The 23,784-nt window shown below is 44.9% G+C and overlaps 1 protein-coding gene across 3 annotated transcripts in view; it reads right to left on the minus strand.

Moving 5' to 3' along the window:
* Positions 1-2,824: 2,824 nt before the first annotated feature.
* LOC113223481 (protein SFI1 homolog) overlaps positions 2,825-23,784 on the minus strand; it is a 64,914-nt gene continuing 43,954 nt past the window's right edge. For all 3 annotated transcript variants that reach the window (XM_026452931.1, XM_026452932.1, XM_026452933.1), the window contains 7 exons: positions 19,030-19,186; positions 16,574-16,735; positions 13,452-13,522; positions 11,254-11,346; positions 8,434-8,531; positions 7,289-7,355; positions 2,825-3,009 (listed from right to left, as the gene is read on the minus strand). In XM_026452931.1, the coding sequence (XP_026308716.1) occupies positions 2,830-3,009; positions 7,289-7,355; positions 8,434-8,531; positions 11,254-11,346; positions 13,452-13,522; positions 16,574-16,735; positions 19,030-19,186 (828 nt within the window). In that variant the 3' untranslated portion in view covers positions 2,825-2,829. The remainder of the gene's footprint in view (positions 3,010-7,288; positions 7,356-8,433; positions 8,532-11,253; positions 11,347-13,451; positions 13,523-16,573; positions 16,736-19,029; positions 19,187-23,784) is intronic.

Consider the following 23,784-nt stretch of genomic DNA (forward strand, 5'->3'; position numbering starts at 1 on the left):
TGGCTATACCCTGTCTCCAAGTCACCCTCCGCCCTTTTTCTCCAGAGTGATAGCGCTAAAACCACCCAAAACTGCTCCCTAGCAAAAAGTCCCTTAAAGGCTCCTCTTGGCTATTTTGAAGGTACTTTTAATTTTTGGTTCTCACAGCATACAAAATACAAAAAAAGAATAGAACCAAGCATGGCTACTTGTTAGTAAAAAAAGAAAGGGGTACTGTGTGTGTGTGTTTTAAGTACTGAAGCCATTTTTTTTTTTTTTTTGAGATGGAATCTTGCTCTGTTGCCCAGGTTGGAGTGCAGTGGTGCGATCTTGGCTCACTGCAACCTCCATCTCCTAGGTTCAAGTGATTCTCCTGCCTCAGCCTCCCGAGTAGCTGGGATGTGTGCCACCACACCTGGCCAATTTTTGTATTTTTAGTAGAGATGGGGTTTTGCCATGTTGGTCAGACTGGTCTCGAACTTCTGACCTCAGGTGATCTGCCTGCCTCAGCTTCCCAAAGTACTGGGATTACAGGTGTGAGCCACCACATCCAGCCTGAAGCCAGCTATTTTTTGAAGGAATCTTATACCAGCCCACAATATAGGACCTAGGTAAAGGCAAAGCTGCTCTGTCTGCAGAAGCTGGAAGAGACAAGAGTTGTCCTTTCGTCAGCCTCTATTCCCCATGGCCACCACCTAAAACCATCTCCCTGGACTTCATGCTAAGGAACCCAGAGTTTTGGCTAATCTCAAACTAGCATTCAAAACCCTCCAGATGGATAGATGGACAATAAATTAATTAATTAACTTATTTATGTATTTATTTATTTATTTATTTCGAGATGGAGTCTCACTCTGTTGTCCAAGGCTGGAGTGCAGTGGCGCCATCTCAACTCACTGTAACCTCTGCCTCCTGGGTTAAAGCGATTCTTGTGCCTTAGCCTCCAGAGTAGCTCGGATTACAAGCATGCGCCACCACACCCTGCTAATTTTTGTATTTTTAGTAGAGACAGGGTTTCACCATGTTGGCCAGGCTGGTCTGAAACTCCTGACCTCAAATGATCCACCCACCTCGGCCTCCCAGAGTGCTGCGATTACAGGCATAAGCCACCGCACATGGCCTGAAATTCTCCAGATTTAAGATGACTGCAACTTCTCCCAATGCATGCCCCTCCATCTCACCCCTCTGTACTAAGATAAAGTACACTGAACTTAAGGTAATTTCCAAAACTGTCACTTTACTAGTTCCATGCACCTGCTCAAATATCTGTTGAATATCTATCTATAGGGTCAGCCCAATCCCTTCAGTCTGGGCCTCCCCATCTTGCCCACTCCAGCCACCATCCTCACCCTCTCACTCACAGGAAGCCTCTCCCAGATACTTCCATGCTCAACCTCCCTCGACACTAGCTCTGAGCGCTGGAAGAACTTGTGGCTGACATGACTGGGGACCATGGATCTATTCTCTTGAGTTAGTTCTCAGTTGTTTCTTGCATGTCAATCTTATCTCCTCACAAAAATTTCACCCTCCTACAAAGTCATCAAAAAGCTCTTCCTCTTGATCAAGAAGAAAGCACCTGGACTTTGGAACTGGAGATTTGAATTTAAACCCTGGCTGTGCCACTTACTAGCTGTGTTACCACTTATCATTTTGAACATGATCTCTCAGGATGGCTGTGAAAAGGAAATTATTAATGAAGATAATGATGCCATGGGCAGAATGAGTTTGTTTTCTGTCTTCCATCACACAATGGCAGACATACAGTTAGTGATTATAATTTCTTCATTACAGACCGGGCGTGGTGGCTCATGCCAGTAATCCCAGCACTTTGGGAGGCCAAGGTGGGCGGATCACAAGGTCAGGAGTTCGAGACCAGCCTGGCCAACATGGTGAAGCCCTGTTTCTACTAAAGATACAAAAAATTAGCTGGGCATGTGGCGCACACCTGTAATCACAGCTACTTGGGAGGCTGAGGCAGGAGAACTGCTTGAACCCAGGATGTGAAATTTGCCGTGAGTTGAGATCATGCCATTGCACACCAGCCTGGACGAGACTCCATCTCAAAAATGAATAAATAAATAATAATTTCTTCCTTATGTCCCACCACATACTAAGAACTTGCTGTGGGCAAGTTTGCCCCTTGTGGGAACTAAAAAGATGTAGCTCTGCTCCTTGAGCTTTCTAATTTTTTTTTTTTTGAGACAGAGTCTTGCCTTGTTACCCAGGCTAGAATGCAATGGCACAATCTTGACTCACTGCAACCTCTGCCTCCTGGGTTCAAGCAATTCTACTGCCTCATCCTCCTAAGTAGCTGAGATTACAGGCATATGCCACCACTGCAGGCTAATTTTTGTATCTTTAGTAGAGATGGGGTTTCACCATGTTGGCCAGGCTGGTCTTGAATTCCTGACCTTGTGATTGGCCTGCCCTGGCCTTCTGAAGTGCTGGGATTACAGGCGTGAGCCACCGCGCCCGGCCTGACCTTTGTAGTTTTGTTGATGACTGTAATTTCAAGACTTCAAAAAGCCAGGTTTAGCAGAATAGGAATGAAGTGTTTCAGGGAAATGACAGTCAAGAATGTCTGCCAAGGTGATGCAAGGTCCTACCATGCTCTGATCCGGAAAGCTAATGGGCTGCTTTAATGGAGCTCTCAGTGGCTAATGATGAAACAGGCTGTTTTGAAAGCCCTTGCAATAAAGATGGACAAAAGATTTCCCAGGGGAAATACTATCTTGTCTTTTCCTGCTAAATGAAATCAATGAGCCTACATTATTGAAAATCCAGGAAGTACTAGGGCCTGGGGTCTGGGAAGCAGAAAAGCACAGCAAATGGGCTGCGTGATTGGCAGAGTTAGATTTGAGACACCTGCCCCAGTGCAGACAGGAGCTGAGCAGCATACCTGTGGAAACGTGTTGCTCTTGCATTGAGGACACTGTCCTGCTGGCGCCATCGCCAGAGTCTCTTCCACGTGTGGAAGGCAGCAGGCAGGGTTCTCTGCTGGAAATGACCATCCGCTCTGGCCTGTAGCAGCTGAAGTAAAACAAAGAATGACCATTGCACTTAACTTTTTTTTTTTTTTAAATATCACCTTTCAGGGTTACACTCTTGTGGGAGGATTGCTTCCTATATAATAAAAATGAGAACAAGATGAAAATTATTATCTTTGCCAATATGCTAGAAGAAAAATGAAAGAGGTGAAAAAATTTTCACTTAAACAGTGGTTAAACATTCCTACAAATACATACACACACTCTCTCTCTCTCTCTCTTCCCCATGGCTTCGGTGTTCATACCCATTGCCTGTTTCACTGTCTGTTAGCATTCGACTCACTGATATGTATGGGGTTTTCAAACCTAAACAATTTATTAGTCCTTTGTCACGTGTTATAAATCTAAATATTTCCCCACTCCATAATACTTATCTTTTGATTTTGTTTATAGTGTTTGTCATACACATTTATGTAATTATAAGTGTCTACTATTTTACTGATACATCAGTAGGTAAGACAGACAATGGACGTAAGAATACACTGTATATGCCTCCATGATCCAAAACTTGGGGGGAAAAAGCATATATGCATGTGTAGAGGATTTTTTTTTTTTAAGACAGTCTCACTCTGTTGCCAGGCTGGAGTGCAGTGGCACAATCTCAGCTCACTGCAACCTCCGCCTCCTGGGTTCAAGCGATTCTCCTGCCTCAGCCTCCCAAGTACCTGGGACTACAAGGCACGTGCCACCACACCCAGCTACTTTTTGTACTTTTTAGTAGAGACGGGGTTTCAACACGTTGACCAGAATGGTCCTGATACCCTGACCTCACGATCCGCCTGCCTTGGCCTCCCAAAGTGCTGGGATTACAGGTGTGAGCCACCATACCCGGCCAACATGTGTAAAGGTTTTAAAAACATGGCTACAAATTCTTTGATCTTCCTTCACGGAGAAGTGATCTATGTTCCCTCCCCTTGCATCTGGCTGGGATAGTGACTGCTCCGACCAATAGGGCATGGTAAAAGTGACACTATGTGAGTTCTGAGGCTATATAAAGAGCCACAGAGCTTCTGACTTGTTCTGGAACACTCATTTTGAAGCCCTGATGGCTGACTACCCCAAGGCCACCATGCTGCAAGGAAGCCCAAGCCTCACAAAGAGGTCGTATACAGTTTCTCTGGCTAACATTCCCAGTTAAGCCCAGTCTTTGAGTCATTCTAGTCCAGGATCTAGAGACGTATGAAGAAACTTCTAGATGATTCTCACCCCTTGCCATTAGAATCTTTTCAGCTGAGACTGATTTTGGAGCAGAAACCAACCATTCCCATAATGTTCTGTCTCAATCTTTGAGAATCCATAAAGCATAATAGAATGGTTGTTGTCTTATACCACTGAATTTGGGGTGATTTTTTACACAGCAATAGATAACTGGATCAGTATGCGTATGTATGTGTATGTGAAAAGACGGGTACATACACTCCTACCCCCACAGAGGAAGAGAGATACCAGCTTTACCCATTAAATGTCATGAATGGTTTCATTTTTTCTTCTTTATGTCTTTTTATACTTCCTAAATTATCTATAATATCTACACATTGCTTTTCTTTCTTTTTTTTTTTCTTAATGGGCATTTTCAAATGTAAGCAAAAGTAGAAGCTGACAGTATAATGAATACCTATGACCCTACCACCCAGCTTCAACAGTTAGCAAACAATTCGCCATTCTGCAGAGCACCATCCTTTGGTATTCGTGGGGGACTGGTTCCAGGGTCCCTCTCAGATACCAAAATCCATGGATACTCAAGTCTCTTATATAAAATGGTATAGCAGGCCAGGTGCAGTGGCTCACGCCTGTACTCCCAGCACTTTGGGAGACCAAGGCAGGCAGAGCTCAGGAGTTTGAGACCAGCCTGGGTAACATGGCGACACCCCACCTCTACAAAAAAATTACAAAAATTAGCTGGGCATGGTAGCTTGCACCTGTAGTCCCAGCTACTTGGGAGGCTGAGACAGGAGAATCGCTTGAACCTGGGGAGAGTGAAGCTGCAGTGAGCCAAGATCATGCCACTGTACTCCAGCCTCGGTGACAAAGTGAGACCTGTCTCAAAAACAAAATAAAACAAAAAACTAACAACAACAACAAAAAATTGATGTGGCATCTGCATATAACCTAGGTGATCCTCCTGTATACATCTCTAGATTATTCATAATACCTAACACGATGTAAATGCTATGTAAATAGTTGTTATACTATATTGTTTATATATTGTTTAGGGACTACGGACAAGAAAAAAAGGTCTGTATATGTTCAGTACAGACACAACCATTCTTTTTTTCCCTGAATATTTTTTATCCATGGTTGGTTGAATCCATGGATGTGGAACCCACAGATACAGAGGGCTGACTGTATGTTACTTTTTCAAAAGGAAGAAACCCACAAAAAATAATATTTTTATCTTGTCTAAGAATAGAAAGAACTGACATGCTCCTGGGATACCTATACCAAGAGGTGATATTCAGATTGTTAGCTAAAGGTTTAGGAATGACTAAGCAGTGCTCTTCTTATTTTTCAGACCTGCTACACCTTTGAAAGCAGGCCATGCTAGATCAGCGTGAGAGATGAAAATGCTGACCCCAGACTGTCTGCCAGTGTTGGGCCCCTGTGTCAAGGGGAGTGCTCGTTTTCCAGGAAGGAAATAAAAGAGACCCTCAGCTTTCCACTTTGAATAAATACAACCTTTCAACTCTGACACTCAGTCTTTTTCTGAAAGGCTTTCCTACATTCTGGTGAACTTGCATTACTTGAACTTAAGATAATAAGTGGCAATGTCTTTTTAAAGCCAGTAACATAATCCAAAGGCATGTCAAAGAATGCAGTGACTCTAGCATTTCCTAAGTGTGGGAGGCAAGAGTGACGCAAAAAGAGGCCATGCCCTACAGCATCCAAGCTCTACCAATTGATATCATCCTTGGAAAAAAGCTCTGAAGAAATCAACGGCAGTTCATTTGTTGGTCTGTGCATTCATTCATCCAAATATTAGCACATACCCCATGCCAAGCACTGTGTCGGACTAAGGAGGAAAAAGGGACAGGCTGTACTCTAAAGGACTTCACAGCCTGTGAGGAAAGAGAAGCCAGTGAACAACCACGAGATGAATATTCTGATAAAGCCATGCCTCAGGGGTAGGGGTGGAGGTGGACTGGCCTGGAGGAGGAGGTGACATCTGAGCTGGAAAGGAGTGTGAAATTGAGAACTGGAGGTACAAAGAGAAGCAGAAGAGAGAAGCAGGAGAACACAGAGGACCTTTAAGGAAGCACTGGCAGCTTAACCCGTCAGGGTGCAGTTGTGAAGGAACAGAGTGGCAACAGGAAAGGGGAGAGAAACAGACAGGAACCAGCTCCCAAAGGAGTTTGTAGGCCTTGCTAAAAATTTGGATTCTATCCCCAAACTATAGGGAACTAGCTAACAGGTGAATTCAAAGATTCGCCTCTTAGACTCCAGCAGAAGATGGAGGTATGGGTAGGGTGGGCAGCATGAAAATAACTGGGAGGAGTTTGGTTTGTGTCTTCCTCTGTTACACTCCAGAGATGACCAAAAAGGGGGCACTTCTCACAATGGCAGACACCATCAATTGAACCCTTTCCCAGTGAGTGTCAACATGGCCTTGAAATCCTTCTCAGTTCAACATTCCAGAAGGTACTCTCAACTGGCAGAATGGGCTTGTAAGGTCACACTTATTTGTCACCCTGGTGCTAACGCATGAGCCCTGGGAGAGCAGGAATTTTGTTGACTTTATATCACGGTTGTATCCTCAGTGCTTAGTGCAGTGTCTGAGGCACAGCAGTTGCTCGGTAAGTATTTCTTAAATTGAATGAATCTATCTTTCTCAATCTGCCTTTACTTATTTGTGGTCCTGACCTCACATCCTCCACCTCCGGGGACACGTGTCTCACACTGTTTAGTACTGGGATGCAGCACTTACGCTCTGCACCTCTCTGTGTATCTCTTGCAGGTCCCACTGGGTGATGGGCTGGCTAACTCAGAGACTAAATGAATTTGAATAATGATGTGAATGGCTGATAAGAGCTCAGTACTTTCAGAGAGAACTTGTATTTTCATAGCAGATAAGAAATGGGAATTACGCAGACTTTCTGATATCAGAGGTGGAAACTGGAAGAAATGCCTTTGAGCTTTTTCAACACCCTATCTTCCAAAGAAGAATGACAAGACTTCTTGGCATAGGTCTTTTCCAAGAATCTTTCCAAAGCAAATGGGTCCAAGAATGTAAGCCAGGAGAGCATCTGCTAAAAAGTACTCCATACCTGCTTGTACTGCCTCTTCTGAGTATACTGTAGCCACAATTTGATACACTTACACATCAGTACTATCCTGAAACAAAAGGAAGAACATCACGTTTTTAAAACTTTATTTTAAGGCAGGTAAATCGGGGTACAGTTACTTCCTGTGAGTTAAAGGCACCCCATGGGCTTCTTAGTTTCATTCTAGGAGAGAGGGCAATAAGAACCTGGTATCTAATGTAACATCTGTCAACCTCTGATTCTGGACTGTGGATTGCCTACAATGTTGACAACTTTCTTGTGAAACCTAATTAGGCCACCAAAAGCACAGTCGCTCTGGAGTTTAGGGAGTATGTATGAAGCCCCCCGGACATCCTGAACTTTCTGGTTTCATGGCCAAAGTCTGGGGGTCCATGACATGTTGCCTCTCACACTAGGGTTTGTGAACCAGGGTTTGGAATAACATGTCTTGATAACTCTCAATGAGTCAGTTAATTATTGGAATTCTAACTCATTAAAAAATGCTTCAAAATTGGACCTAAACTATGCAAATTAAGTTGATTATACTGTGCAGGGAGGGAAAGGGGAGAGCAAAGAAAGGGAGGACATGTGAAACATTTCTGGCAGCAAGAAAGTTCATACTTCCTTGCTCTGCAGAGTAAGATCTTACTCCTACTTGTAGGGAGGGGACCAGGCAACTTTTATTTTTCCCTTTATACTTTCCACCCTATACATTCTGAGTTTTCCTCACAGAAATGTAGTGTTTTATTTATTTTAACTGAATGACTAGCGCTAAAATATTGACAACATTCCCTGCACACTTTAAGACCGAGTCACAAATGTCCCTGACCCTTCTCTTTAACACTAGTAATGCATGAATTCTAACTTGTGAACATATTGATGCTGGTAGGACCAAGGCAGTGAGCGACCAGGCACATACTTCCGACTATGGTGGCCAAGAACTGATGCACATATGCTTATTCTATCTCCCATCTGATCAGCCAAAATCCCAAATTCAGGAACAAACGGTTTACAGCAGGACCTCCACCCCAGCAGGCCTTTCTGAATCTGCCACACTAACTCATAGAAGGGCAAGCGATTACTCCTGGAAAACAGTAAGTCAGAGGCACAAAGTCCCTGAGAGCCAGCGATGAAGCCAGAGTCCCTACCTGTAGTGGTCCCAGGCAGCACGCAGTAAGGGGAGCTGCTCTCTTTCCTTTTTCTCCTCAATCTGAGACTGCCAGAGGTTCCAGAACCTGTGCAGCAGCTAAAGCATAGTAGGAAGAAAATGGAAATTTACTGAGATGAAAGGTAAAACAGTGAATCCTTACTCCAACAGACTGTGAGCTCCCCCAAAGCAGGAATTACCTCAGTTAGGAGCAGCCAACATACATTGGGCATACAAATCAATGATGGCTGAACTATAGAGCTATTCTGGGCCAACATAAAAGGCAAAAAGATGGTTCTTCCAGTCTATGGAAATCTAGATGAAGCTATTCCTAATCTCACAGAAGACAAGGACATTTTGGAAAGTCATTTTGGAAATTAAAACTGATTTTATTGCATATTCCTACCTATGAAGTAGTCTTGCATAAATGTTTAATTTCAATCTAAACAAGTCCTTAGATGTAATGATTATAGGAACCATGTAGACTAAAGGAAAATTAAATGATATCAAAAGGAAACAATCAGACAAATCAAGAACATAAAACATTGTGCCGGGTGTGGTGGCTCACACCTGTAATCTCAGCACTTTGGGAGGCCGAGGTGGGCGGAACTGAGTTCTCAGGAGTTTAAGACCAGCCTGACCAACATGGAGAAACCCTGTCTCTACTAAAAATACAAAATTAGCCGGGCGTGGTGGCACATGCCTGTAATCCCAGCTACTTGGGAGGCTGAGGCAGGAGAATCGCTTAAACCCAGGAGGTGGAGGTTGCAGTAAGCCGAGATCGCACGATTGCACTCCAGCCTGGGCAACAAGAGTGAAACTCCATCTCAAAACAACCAAAAAGAAAAAAGAAAAAAAAGAAAAAAACACAAACAAAAACAAACAAAAACCCCACAATAACATTCTACAAGGCTAGGCATGGTGGTGTGCACCTGTAGTCCTAGCTCCTCAGGAGGCTGAGGCAGGATATTCTCTTGAGCCCAGGACGATGAGGCTACAATGACCTATGATCGCACCACTGCACTCTAGCCTGGATGACAGAGCGAGACCCTGTCTCTAAAAAGAATTATTATAATAAAAAATAAATTGTATATACAAAATAACCGGCCTGTCCTTTTTTTTAAAAAAGGCAATCATTTAAAAAAGTATACATTATGCTAAGTGAAATAAGCCAGTTGCAAAAGGACAAATACTGTATGATTACACCTATGAGGTCTCTAGAATAATCAAGTTTATAGAGACAGAAAGTGGAATGGTGGTTTCCAGGGGCTGAGGAAAGAGGAAATGGGTACAGAGTTTCAGTTTTGCAAGATGAAAAAGTTCTAGAGATGAATAGTGATGATGATTGCACAATGAGGATGTGCATGCCACTGAACTGTACACTTAAAAATGGTTAAGATGATAAAGTTTAACTGATCCTGTGATCCCAGCTACTTGGGAGGCTGAGACATGAGAACTGCTTGAACTTGGGAGGCAGAGGTTGCAGTGAGTCGAGATCACACCACTGCAGCTGCCCGGGCGACAGAGCAAGACCCTGTCTCAAAATAAATAAATAAATAAATAAAGTGTATTTGGGTTGGGTACAGTGGCTCACACCTGTAATCCCAGCACTTTGAGAGGCTAAGGTGGGCAGATCACTTGAGCCCAGGAGTTTGAGACCAGCCTAGGCAACACAGTGGGACCCCGTTTCTACAAAAAATACAAAAATTAGCTGGGTGTGGTGGCTTACAGCTCTAGTCCCAACTACTTGGGAGGCTGAGGCAGGAGGATCACCTGAGCCTGGGAGGCTGAGGCTGCAGTTAGCCACTGCACTACAGCCTGGGTAACAGAACAACACCCTGCCTCTAAATAAGCAGAGAAAGAAAGTGTGTTTATATCACTACATCCCCTAGGTCAAGGTTAAAATCCACAGTCTCTGAACTTTGAGTCAACTACCCATTTTCTTAGCAAACGGATAAAAAAAAAATGGGATCAAACAAGGCAAAAACAAGAGTTTTTCTATCAGTAGGTAGGGATTACCAAGGAAAATGCACACTAAAGAGGCCGAGCACAGTGGCTCATGCCTGTAATCCCAGCACTTTGGGAGGCTGAGGCAGGCGGATCATCTGAAGTCAGGAGTTCGAGACCAGCCTGGCCAACATGGTGAAACCTCATCTCTACTACAAATACAAAAATTAGCCAGGTGTGGTGGTGCACGCCTGTAATTCCAGCTACTCGGGAGGCTGAGGCAGGAGAATCGCTTGAACCTCAGAGGCGGAGGCTGCAGTGAGCTTAGACCGTGCCACTGCACTCCAGCCTGGGAAACAGAGAAAGACTCTGTAAAAAAAAAAAAAAAAAAAAGAGAGAGAGAAAGAAAATGCAAACTAAGGTTTTCGAGTTGATAGTCTGGACAAATCTTGAAGCACAAAAGTCTTTTTAAAAAGAGTTCTGCTCGCCGGGTGCGGTGGCTCAAGACTGTAATCCCAGCACTTTGGGAGGCCGAGATGGGCAGATCACGAGGTCAGGAGATCGAGACCATCCTGGCTAACATGGTGAAACCCCGTCTCTACTAAAAAAATACAAAAAACTAGCCGGGCGAGGTGGCGGGAGCCTGTAGTCCCAGCTACTCGGGATGCTGAGGCAGGAGAATGGCGTGAACCCGGGAGGCGGAGCTTGCAGTGAGCTGAGATCCGGCCACTGCACTCCAGCCTGGGCAACAGAGCGAGACTCCGTCTCAAAAAAAAAAAAAAAAGGGAGTTCTGCTTAATTTGGCAAGACTGAAAAAAGAGCAAGAAAGAATGGCCATCAGGAGAGGTCCCTTGACACAGACAACAACCCTCACCGTGACACCATGCTGCCGGTGAGCGAGATTCCTTCTTATTTGCTGGAGATGGGCGTGGGTCACATTGTCTTTTAGGGCTCTAAAGCAAAAATACTGTGCAAAGAAAGGACACAATTGATTACAAGGACTGGAATCAGTAGAGTCTGTAAACCAAGAGCAGGTGAAGGCAGACCGCGCCTCAAATGAGGGGAGAGAAGCGTGGTCACAGCTTCTCATAGCTGTTATTTCCCTGAGTGTGTTTCTCTACTTTGAGATTCACCTGGGAGTCTAACACAAGCCAGCCTGCACAGCAGGCACTTAATAAATATTTGCTGAACCCTCCCTGCTGTCTATCTATACTACACAAGAACAAACACACCCACACCAGGAGAGAACCCCATGATCCACATGACAATTCTACAGACCAAGGTAAACATCAACTGTTGCCTGTCAGAAAAAGACAGACGTTTTGTCCGTGGTGGTTTTGTGTTTTTGTTTTTTTCCCATATGGGCTCAGTGCGTACGTTTATATGATTATAAATGCAGTGCTGCTAAAATGGAAGAAGGAATCTTTAGTGAAAGGAAGGGCTGGGGTTGGGCCAGGATGGACCTGGATCCAGCTCCATCAATAAAGCCTAAAAGGCCAGGTGCAGTGGCTCACACCTGTAATCCCAACACTTTAGGATGCTGAGGCAGGAGGACTGCTTGAGCACAGGAGTTCAAGACCAGCCTGGCCAACAGAGGGAGACTCTGTACAAAAAACTAAAAAATTAGGCCTGGCACCTGTAATCCCAGCACTTTGGGAGGCTGAGGTGGGTGGATCACGAGGCCAGGAGATCGAGACCATCTTGGCTAACACGGTGAAACCCTGTCTCTACTAAAAATACAAAAAACTGGCTCAAGCCTGTAATCCCAGCACTTTGGGAGGCTGAGACGGGCGGATCACGAGGTCAGGAGATCGAGACCATCCTGGCTAACACGGTGAAACCCCGTCTCTACTAAAAAAATACAAAAAACTAGCCAGGCGAGGTGGCGGGCGCCTGTAGTCCCAGCTACTCGGGAGGCTGAGGCAGGAGAATGGCGTGAACCTGGGAGGCGGAGCTTGCAGTGAGCTGAGATCCGGCCACTGCAATGCAGCCCAGGTGACAGAGCGAGACTCTGTCTCAAAAAAAAAAAAACAAAACAAAAAACTAGCTGGGCACAGTGGCGGGCACCTATAGTCCCAGCAACTCGGGATGCTGACGCAGGAGAATGGCGTGAACCCAGGAGAATGGTGTGAACCCCGGAGGCAGAGCTTGCAGTGAGCCGAGATCACGCCACTGTACTCCAGCCTGGGAGACAGAGCAAGACTCTGTCTCAAAAAAAAAAAATCTAAAAAATTAGTTAGGCATGGTAGCATGTGCCTGTGGTCCCAGCTACTTGGGAGGCTGAGGTGGAAGGATCACTTGAGTCCAGGAGTTCAAGGCTGCAGCAAGCAACGATTGTAACATGGTACTTCAGCCTGGGTGACAGAGGAGACCCTATCTCTAATAATAATAATAACGCCTCAACACTGGGCATGGTGGCACAGGCCTATAGTCCCAGCTACTTAGGAGGCTGAGGTGGGAGGATTGCTTGAGCCCAGAAGTTTGAATCTAGCCTGGACAACATAGTGAGATTCCATCCCTAAAAAATAATAATGCCTCACAAATTGGCTAAGCAAAGCTGATTTGCCCATATTTCCCCAAGCCTTAGGCTTCAATTTTCTGAGACAGAAGTGAAGATATCAGACTGGATTAGGGGTTTTCGTACTGTGCTTTGTGGAGCCCCACAGGCTCCTGAAAACATTCGAAGACCACCTCGTATAGCAAGGGAAGGGAACGGTAGCAGGTAGAACAGGGACTGACTCCCTGACATGGTTCAACCACAGCATGGTCACTCTGACCTATTTCATAGATGGGGCTTCCGCCACTCAAAAGGGGTTTTTCCCATGTAAAAAGAAAGCTCAGGACTAAATCTCTGAGGTTCCTTTATAGCTCCAAACCCCTCTGACCCTACACCATTAGCACCTGTAATTCAAAATGAAAACAGGGACACCTACAATGAAAGGAGGGTTTCATGACTAAAACTGACCCACAGCTGACTGTGTTTAATGAAGGTGATAGGGGTCAGGGTACCCCAAGAGTGGATACCCAAGCAAGGCTGCTGAGTGGAGCCATGCCAGGATGCAGGGCTCTTACCAGCTGGCTGTGCCTGTGGTGCTCTTCTGCCATCTCACACTGGGCAGCTTCTTCTGCACACAGCAGCATGTCTGCCAGGAAGTGAAGGCCTCCAGTCTCAACAAGGTTCTGGCCCCTAAACAGTGCATTCTCAGCAAGCCACCTGAAGGGCCGTGGCTATCAGGGATAACACACATGCCAGGTGGGCTGAGGTCCACTTCTGTCTACTCCTGATGACCCAAGGAAGCAGTGGGCAAAGGGAAACCCCGTCAGTTACTGATCAAACATCTGGTCTTGCACTCCTCCCCTTGAATGCTCATGAGATGAGAGGCAAAAAATACCTGAGATAAACTGCTACCAATTTCAGTAAACATTTAGAAATCACCATATCTAAAGCAGAATCTGCTCCTGTTTCTGTAATCACTGTTTTGGCATCACAATCCAGTCAGATGTTTGAGCTCAAAACCTTGGAGTTATTTTCAAACCTTTTCTCCTCCCACTCTCATCTAATCGGTCTCCAAGTCCATCTGCTCTCTTCCTAAATCTCTTGGCTCTCTCCATCCCCTCCTGCTCTTCTGTCCCCACCCCCAACACCCTGCAGTTCATCCGACTCATCCCTTACGTAGACTGGTAAGTGAGCCTCCTCCCATAACTGGTCTCCCACCGGTGCTAGCCTCTCTCCGCTAATCCAGAATTATCCTTTCCAACGCACAAATCTGACTGCATTTCTTTTCTTTTCTTTCTTTTTTTTTTTTTTAAGAGACTGGGCCTCACTCTGTCACCCAGTCTGGAGGGCAAGGGTGCCATCATAGTTCACTGTAGCCTCAAAATCCTGGGTTCAAGCGATCCCCCTAAAGCACTCGGATTACAGGTGTGAGCCACTGCCCCCAGCCTCTTCTCTTCTTAAAAACCTCTGATGCCAGGTGTGATGGTGTGTGCCTGTAGTTCCACCTACTTGGGAGGCTGAGGAGGGAGGATTGCTTAAGTCCAGGAGTTCAAGACTGTAGTAAGCTACCATTGTGCCTGTGAAAGCCACTGCACTCCAGCCTGGGCAACATGTGACCCTGTCTCTAAATTTTAAAAAGTTAAAAAACCTCCAGAGGTTCCTGCATCTACCTTCCCACCATCTATACCTCTACAGCTCACTAGATTCTTGAATGCTTTTCCTCACCTCTAAACCTGCATAAATGTCATTCATTTTTGCCTTTTCCAACCTTCTGCAGTCTTCCCCTAAGACATCAACCTTCCCAACTTCTCATCTCCTATGACTTAAATTCTGCACAAACATTACCTCCTTGGCTGAATCTCCACAGTCGCTCTCACAGGACTTGATACAAACCTTTATGATAGCAGTTATCATGCCATATTTAAAGACCCATTTTCATGTTTATTTTCCCCACTAGACAATGAACTATCATTAATCTGAGCTTCCTCGTATCCAACAATTTAAGCAGGAGTTTACGCAAAGCAAGACTTTGATGAACAAAGAAAATGTGTGGATGAACATCCTAGGCAGTCCAAATTCTTATACTTGGGCACACAGTATGGTAAGGGTAGTGATTAAGAATATGGCTGGGTGGCCAGGCACGGTGGCTCACGTCTGTAATCTCAGCACTTTGGGAGGCCGAGGCGGGTGGATCACCTGAGGTCATCAGGAGTTTGAGACCAGCCTGGCCAACATCTACAAACCCCGTCTCTACTAAAAATACAAAAAAAAAAAAAATTAGCCAGGCATGGTGGTGCATGCCTGTAATCCCAGCTACTTATGGGGCTGAGGCAGGAGAACTACTTGAACCCGGGAGGCGGAGGTTGTGGTGAGCCAAGATTGGGCCATTGCACTCCAGCCTGGGCAGCAAAAGTGAAACTCCATCTTAAAGAAAAAAAGAAGAAAAAAAAAAGCATATGTACACAGGGCTGGACACGGTGGCTCATGCCTGTGATCCTACTACTTTAAGAGGCTGACTGAGGCAAGTGGATCACTTTGGGTCAGGAGTTTGAGACCAGCCTGGCCAACATGGAGAAACCCCATGTCTACTAAAAGCACAAAAATTAGCTGGGCGTGGTGGTGGGCGTCTGTAATCCCAGCTACTCAGGAGGCTGAGACAGGAGAATCGCTTGAACCCGATAGATGGAGGTTGCAGTGAGCTGAGATGGCACCACTGCAATTCAGCCTGGGTGACAGAGCGAGACTCTGTCTCAAAAAAAAAAAAGAGGCTGGGTGTGGTGGCTCATGCCTGCATGCCTGTAATCCCAGCACTTTGGGAGGCTGAGGCAGGTGGATCACCTGAGGTCAGGAGTTCAAGACCAGCCTGGCCAACATGGCGAAACCCCATCTCTACTAAAAATGCAAAAATTAGCCAGGCATGGTGGCACATGCCTGTAATCTCAGCTACTCGGGAGGCTAAGGCAGGAGAATCGCTTGAACTTGGGAGGCAGAGATTGCAGTGAGCCGAGACTGTGCCACTGTACCCCAGCCTGGGTGACAGAGCAAGACTCCATCTCAAAAAAAAAGAATATGTACACAGGAGTTAAAGGCCCAGGTTTTGAAAATCCTGAATCTGCCAATGACTTGTGACTTTAAAATACACTCAAATCCTCTGAATCTGTTTCCTTGTCTGTAGAATGACAATAGTGGCACCTACTCCACAGCACTGCTATGAGGATGAAGCATAGTGTCTGCTACATAGTAAAAGCGCAATAAATGGAAGCTTATGGTCACGGTGACGGTATCACCAAGAAAAAGCCAGTGGTGGCTATTTCCACCACCTAGTGGGTAGAGAAAAGCACTGATATTATAATACCAAAAAATGTTCATCAGGAAAGTGGGATTACCTCTGAGGGAAAAGAAAAAGAATGCAATCAGGGAGAAGCAGATAGGTGTGCTAGCAAGGTTCTATTTTGAAAGTTGGATAATAAGATACATAGTTGTTCATTTTATTATTTTTAAACTATAAATATATAAGTACTCTTTTTATACACAATCCCAATTAAACAAAAAATTTTAAGACTGCCAACAGAGAAAAGGCTGTTTTAAATCATTTGGCAACTGTTTCCCATGTTTCTCATGACTTTCGTTTCACGTGCTGCTGAGCTCCTGCTGTCCTGGCTGAGGCAATGGACAGCCTGGGTATCTGAAAGGATACAGTGTTTCCAGTGAGTAAAGGTGCGCCGCAGGGCCATCTTCCTGGCCAGTTTCTCCACCTGGGCATGGTAGGCATACAAGCTCTGCCTCTGCTCCCAGGCCTGCTGCCAGTCACAGAAGTGTATCTGGAGCACGGTGACATGATGGAATCGCTCAGCCATCTCTGCAACAGAGAAATAACTTAACTGCTGCTCCCTCAAGGTTAGAAGATGAGCTGGAAACATCTTTAAGACAAGCTGAACCCCACTACTGGCGAGAGCAGGGGTTCAAGGGCTACACACACACACACACACACACACAATGCTAAAAGTTTTTTTGTTTTTTTTTTTTTGAGTTGGAGTGTCGCTCTGTCGCCCAGGCTGGAGTGTAGCAGCGCAATCTCAGCTCACTGCAACCTGTGCCTCCTGGGTTCAAGCGATTCTCCTGCCTGACTCCCGAGTTGCTGGAATTGCAGGCATGCGCCACCACCCCTCGCTGATTTTTCTGTATTTTTAGTGGAGACGGGAGTTTCACCATGTTGGCCGGGCTGGTCTCGAACTCCTGACCTCAGGTGATCTGCCCGCCTCAGCCTCCCACAGTGCTGGGATTCCAGACGTGAGCCACCACGCCCGGCCAAAATACAAGGTTTTTTAAACCTTGAAAGGTCATTAGAAATCCCTGAGTTATAGCTCCTCTCTCCAAGGAAAGAGAAAAGGCCTGATTTTAGGGAGGAGGGTGCTATAAAATCAGTTACATCAAAGGGCTGAGGCTGCTGGTTAGATACTGATAAACAGGAATGATAACTGTTGCTTTCAAAAGGACTGTTTTACTTTTGCTTCTAAACAAATGACTCCTGGATAGGACTTAGAGATTGAGTTAATGACATAAAATTCAGCTGCCATGCTGGCATAGGCTTTTTTGAGCTTTCAGCCAACCTGATCCTGGCTGCCAGCTTCATCTCCTTTTAATGCTAGTCAGATACTGGTCTGATGAGCTAGGGCCAGGGAAGGGGATGGGAATCAGTCCTGGAATTTGAATGCTGTAACTGGAGGCAGGCGTTAGTCTATAGCTTGTCATGCTAAACAGCTTAATGCCTTCACATTCCAGGACTGGGCAACTGGACTGCTGGTCTGGGGTCACTATCCTCCAAAGAACACATTCGAACTCTCCCAAGAGACAGTGTTGGCAGCCTAAGAGATTTCTGCAGCGAGGTTTGGCTGAATGCCAGAGACCCCTAACCCAGTGTCTAGCACAGTGCTTGACTCACTTGGGTATAAACTCAATAAACTGAACTTAAAAAGTGTACCAATGTTCACATTTCTGCGTATTATTACTTCTGAATCTAACTGGGAAACAAAACCATATAAACAATATCCAAAAAACTTGATATCAAAATCACATGCATTTGTATAATTGGAGACAAACAGAAACTCTCCAAATATCTATTAATAGAAGAATGGCTAAGTATATTAAGATAAGCCATCCTATAAAATATGAATAGTTGTTAAAAAAAATAATAACATTCATAGCTGGGCGCAGTGGCTCATGCCTGTAATCTCAGCACTTTGGGAGGCCGAGGCAGGTGGATCACAAGATCAGGAGATCAAGATTCTCCTGGATAGCATGGTGAAACCCCGTCTCTATTAAAAATAAAAAAATCAGCAGGGCACCATGACGGGTGCCTGTAGTCCCATCTTCTCAGGAGGCTGAGGCAGGAGAATGGCATGAACCTGGGAGGCAGAGCTTGCAGTGAGTGGCGATCACGCCACTGCACTCTAGCCTGGGTGACAGAGCAAGCCTCCATCTCAAAAAAAAAAAAAAAAAAATTTATGATAAATAATTAAGATGTAGGAAAATGTTGATTAACTGTGTGGAAAAAAGCAAGATACAAAGCCATAGGTTATCAACATATTAATCAAAATAATTACAATACTTACAGCATAATGAAAACCCTATTTAGATAAAAAATATACAGAAGAGGCTGGGTACAGTGGCTCACGCCTGTAATCCCAGCACTTTGGGAGGCCAAGGCAGGGGGATCACCTGAGGTCAGGAGTTCAAAACCAGCCTGGCCAACGTGGTGAAACCCCATCTTTACTAAAAATACAAAACTTAGCTGGGCGAAGTGGTGGCATCTGTGATCCCAACTACTCGGGAGGCTGAGGCAGAAAATCACTTGAACCCAGGAGGCGGAGGTTGCAGTGAGCTGAGATTGCGCCACTGCACTCCAGCCTGAGCAACAAGAGCAAAACTCTGTCTCTATCTATAGATAGATAGATAAAGATATACAAATGAAAGAAAAGGCCAAAGGGAAATAAATGTGACTCAAGGATGATGTATTTTCCTCCTTAATCTCCTTTTACCAACATTTCTGGAGTAACATCATTATATTACTACTTAGTACAGTAGCAACGGCAGCAGGAGAGTGGAAATTGTGACCAGATCCTCTGTCTCGAGAGCCTGGAGCTTCCTACTCACTATTCTGCTGTCTCTTCACTCTGCGAACTTGCAGGTATTCAAGCCAGGCCTTCAGAAATCTCTGTTTTTGCCAGTGCCGATGGTGTTTCACTGCGGAGACAACCTTCTGTTTCTCCTTCTGGACATACAGGAGCTGTTTCCGCCACTGTGACCAAGCCTGAAAACCAGAGAAGAGGCAATAGTCAAAGGAGAGGTAGGAAAACAGGGTGAAGAACAGGTGGAAAGGGAAAAGAGAAAGACACACACACTGGAAAGGCTGAAATTAGAAACAAGGAAGTGGCAATCCCCTAGCGCGATCATAAGCTATGGGATTGTGGGGTAAAAGGGTCTTTAAGAGGGACATTCTGCTTTCAAAAGTAATTTTTTTCTGGATTAAAAAAAAAAGAAGCAGCAGAAGAAAATCAGCAAGCAGATGCCAGGCACAGTGGCTCACGCCTGTAATCCCAGCATTTTGGGAGGCTGAGGCAGTCAGATCACCTGAGGTCAGGAGTTTGAGACCAGCCTGCCCAACATGGCGAAACCCCATCTCTACTAAAAATACAAAAACTTAGCTAGGCGTAATGGTGGGTGCCTGTAATCCCAGCTACTCAGGAGGTTGAGGCAGGAGAACTGCTTGAACACAGGAGGCGGAGGTTGCAGGGAGCTGAGATCACACCACTGCACTCCGGCCTGGGCGACAGGAGTGACCAACTCAAAACAAAAACAAAAACAAGCAGACAAGGAGCAGAAACAATCCGAGGGGTGACATAATTCATTCAGATTTGGGATAGGGGAGGGTCTGCCTTTTCTTCCAAAGTCAGAGGACGCTTACTGTAAAGTGGTCCTTTTTCAGGCAGAATAGTTCCAGGGATGCCTATCTATAGAAGCTAAGGGTCTACAAGGGTCTATAAATGCACACCCTTAAATCAGTGATAATGCATGTCCTAATCTGAAGATGACTTAGACAAAGATTTCATATCTTTTCTTCAACCTGTCACACCTCTCCTCTCCCTCCTCACAACTGAATACCATCGTTCCCATTTCACTAAGAAATAAAAGCAAACAGAAGAAAATTTCCTCAAGGTCCACCATGTTTAACCACCCACCTGCCCACGGGCTCTGTCTTCTCTCTCTCCTGCTACTCTGCTACTCTGGATAAACCGTCCATCCTCCCACCAAACTCAGTCCCCTCCCAACCCTGTCCCGCTCTGGCTACATCGCATCTTCCTAAGTTTACCGCCTTGGCAGTTGCCCTCTTATAAATCACCAGTTTTCACTCTCTATAGATTTTTGAAATCAGCATATCGATGTGTTATTATTTTCCCCATCCTAAAAAAATTTCTTCAGGATGTAACAACTAAAAGCAATGGGTGACCTTTGATTAGACTATGGAAATGAAAATAGCAATAATAAACAGTTTTAATATGAACTGCATGTTACATATTATCATATCAATATTAAATTTCTTGGAATACAATAATGATATTATGGTTATGTGGGAGACTGCCCTTTATAGGAGATACAAGCTTTAAGATAAACTTTGTGTCTATAATTTTAGAGCAGGTTGAGGCTGCAGTGAGCAGTGATCACACCACTGCACTCTAGTCTGCGCAACAGAGTGAGACCCCATCTCAAAAAAATCAAACCAAACCAAACCAAAAAACCACAATGGGTTAAACTGGGTGAAACACATACAGTATCCACCTTTTCTATGATTTGGTGTTTGTCAAAAATAAAAAGTTGTGGGGGGGAGATTGCCATCACAAAAATACTTTCTGAAAGGAATAAACCAGTGATTCTCAAAGAAAGCAACACCCCTCTCTAGACTAGACCACACTGTGCCACCCAGCTAACACTTTGGTTCTTTCTGTTTCAACCTCCTCAAAAGAGCTATTTTCTAATCTCTCTGTCTACCAGGCAGGCCTTCTTGAGCCCACTCCCACGGCTTACTGAATGAAACTGCTCTTATCAAGTGCATCAGCAATCTCCACGTTGCTCAATCCAAAGGTCAGATTTCAGTCCTCACCTCCCTTGATCTGCCAGAAGTGTCTGACAAAGCCTCCTCCTTCCTTCACCTGGCTTCTGGGATGTGTCCGGGTCCCTGCTTTGTTTCTGTTGCTGACTCCCACCTCTGTGCACCTCGCAGGCTCAGCCCTAGAACCTCTCCTCTAGCTACACTCACTCCCTTTATTTTTTCACACACCCTAGTAGGTTTTTTTTAAAAAAGAGATGGGGTCTATGTTGTCCACGCTGGTCTTTGAACTCCTGGATTCAAGCAATCCTCCCGCCTCAGCCTCCCAAAGTGCTGGGATTTACAGGCATGAGCCACCGCACTCCGCCCACTCTAGTAACTTTACATACCATCTGCCTACTGAGAACTCCTGAATTTCCCAAACGTACCTCCTATCCTGGCCCCAGCCTCAATATTCCACACATATATCCCAATATCCCACTGCTTCCTTAACATATCTTCTTGTGGATATTCAAAAGGCCTATAGGCTGAAGATACAGAGGCCAGAATTGGGCTCCTCCTAATCTCTTCCCACCAACCTGCTTCTCCTGCAGTCTTTCCTATTTCAGTAAATGGCACTCCATTGTTACAATTCCCTAGGCCAAAACTTGGAAGTCATCTTGGACTCTAAAACTTCGTATCTCATCCATACATCTTTTAAAGATGTCGGTTACATCTTTAAAAGATATCCAGAATCCAACTACCGTCTTCTTATCATCTTTGTGCAAAATCTCACCTGGAATTTCGTAATAGCTTCTTACCTGTTCTCCCTGTTTATATCCTTGATCATCTCTGGTTATTTATTTATTTATTTATTTAGAGACAAGGTCTCACTCTGTCACCCAGACTGCCAGACTGAAGTGCAGGGGCAAGAATACTGCTCACTGCAGCCTCAACCTCCTGGGCTTAAGCAATCTTCCTGCCTCAGCCTCCTGAGCAGCTGGGACCACAGGAATGCACCACCATGCCCAGCTAATTTTTTTTTTTTTTTTTGAGACAGGGTCTTGTTCCATTGCCCAGGCTAGAGGGCAGTGGAGCAATCATAGCTCACTACAGCCTCAACTTCCCGGACTCAGGTGATCCTCCCACTTAGTCTCCTGAGTAGCTGGGACTACAGACACATGCCACCATACCAGGAACATTTTTTGTATTTTTTGTAGAGACAGGGTTTTACCTTGTTGTCCAGGCTGGACTCAAATGCTGGGGCTCAAGCTGTCCACCCGCCTCGGCTTCCCAAAGTGCTGGGATTACAGACATCTGCCACCATGCCTGGCTCTGATGTATTCCTAACACAACAGCCAGAGTGGTCCTTTTCGGTTTGCTTTAATTGTTAGGTCACTTAAATCTCTCTGTTTTATATGACAATTTCCCTTCCTGCTTTTTTTTTCTCTTTCATGCCATCAATCTACTAGAGAAATCAAGTCATCTATCCTATAAAATGTCTTACATTTTGGATGTGGCTGACTGTAATCTCGAGGTGTCTTTAACTTGTTCCTCTGACCCCTGTATTTCCTATAATCTGAGAGATTCGCATTAGGCTTGGAGTCATGTTCAATTTTTTAGGCAAGAACAGTTCATGAATGTGGCTGGGTACTTCCACTTACATAATATCATGAGGCGCATCATGTCTGGCTGCCATAGTTGTAGCAAAGCCAAGATTGTTTGGTGGATTCAGATGGCAGGTAGCCAGATTTCTCCCGTATTTTCCCACCATCCTCTCACCTAGTGATGGCTGCCTAGATCTGTGTCCTCATTAGAGGTGGCAAAACAGCAATTTTCTATTCTAGTATTCCTTCTGCATTTATCAACTGGAATTCTATAAAGAAGCCTTCTCTCTCGTTAACCCTCTGGTTTCTTGGAGTTGACAGTTTATACAGGAAAGGTGGGATAAATGCTTCATTTTTTGCCTTCATTAATTTTTAAAGAATTGAGTTACTCCCCTAACAAACCAAAATCATGACCGACAAGTTCCACTTTCTTTTAAAGTTATTTCAAATGCATGAATTTTATGTACTTGATGTTTTCAATCTACTGGGCTCAAATGATCCTCCTGCCTCAGCTTCCTGAGTAGCTGGGACTACAGGCACCACCATGCCTAGCTTATTGTTTTTTGATGCTCAACCTTTTCTATCTTAAGCCCCGGGAACACTTCCAAATTGGTCCCTGAGTCCTTCTGACACAATTCCATTAGCTTTTGTTAAGTTCCTCAGTCTTCAGCACACTATGTCCTAGGTGTATCTTGTCTATTTCCTGCCCCAGACCTATAATCAGCCATTTCTCTAAAAAGCCCTGCTTCTTATTAGTGGGAAATAGTTAAGACCACAACTTGGGCACTGGGGATACTAAATGCTATACTACTGGTCACTGCTTCTAAGTCTTTTCAGTAAATAGTTAGAAATGCTTTTTTTTTTTTTTTTTTTGAGACAGGGTCTCACTCTCACCCAGGCTGGAGTGCAGTTGGCACAATCTCGGCTCACTGCAACCTCTGCCTCCTGGATTTGAGTGATTCTTGTGCCTCAGCCTCCCAAGTAGCTGGGATTACAGGTGCCCACCACCACCACTCCCGGCTAATTTTTTTATATGTTTAGTAGAGATGGGGTATCACCATGTTGGCCAGGCTGTTCTCGGACTCCTGACCTCGGGCGATCCACCTCCCTCTGCCTCCCAAAGTGCTGGGAGCCACCGTGCCAGGCCAGAAATGTATTTATGGTTATATATACACATATATATACACACACACATGCATATATATACACATACACATA

Source organism: Piliocolobus tephrosceles, chromosome 19 (genome assembly GCF_002776525.5).
Source record: "Piliocolobus tephrosceles isolate RC106 chromosome 19, ASM277652v3, whole genome shotgun sequence".
NCBI classification, from domain to species: Eukaryota; Metazoa; Chordata; class Mammalia; order Primates; family Cercopithecidae; genus Piliocolobus; species Piliocolobus tephrosceles.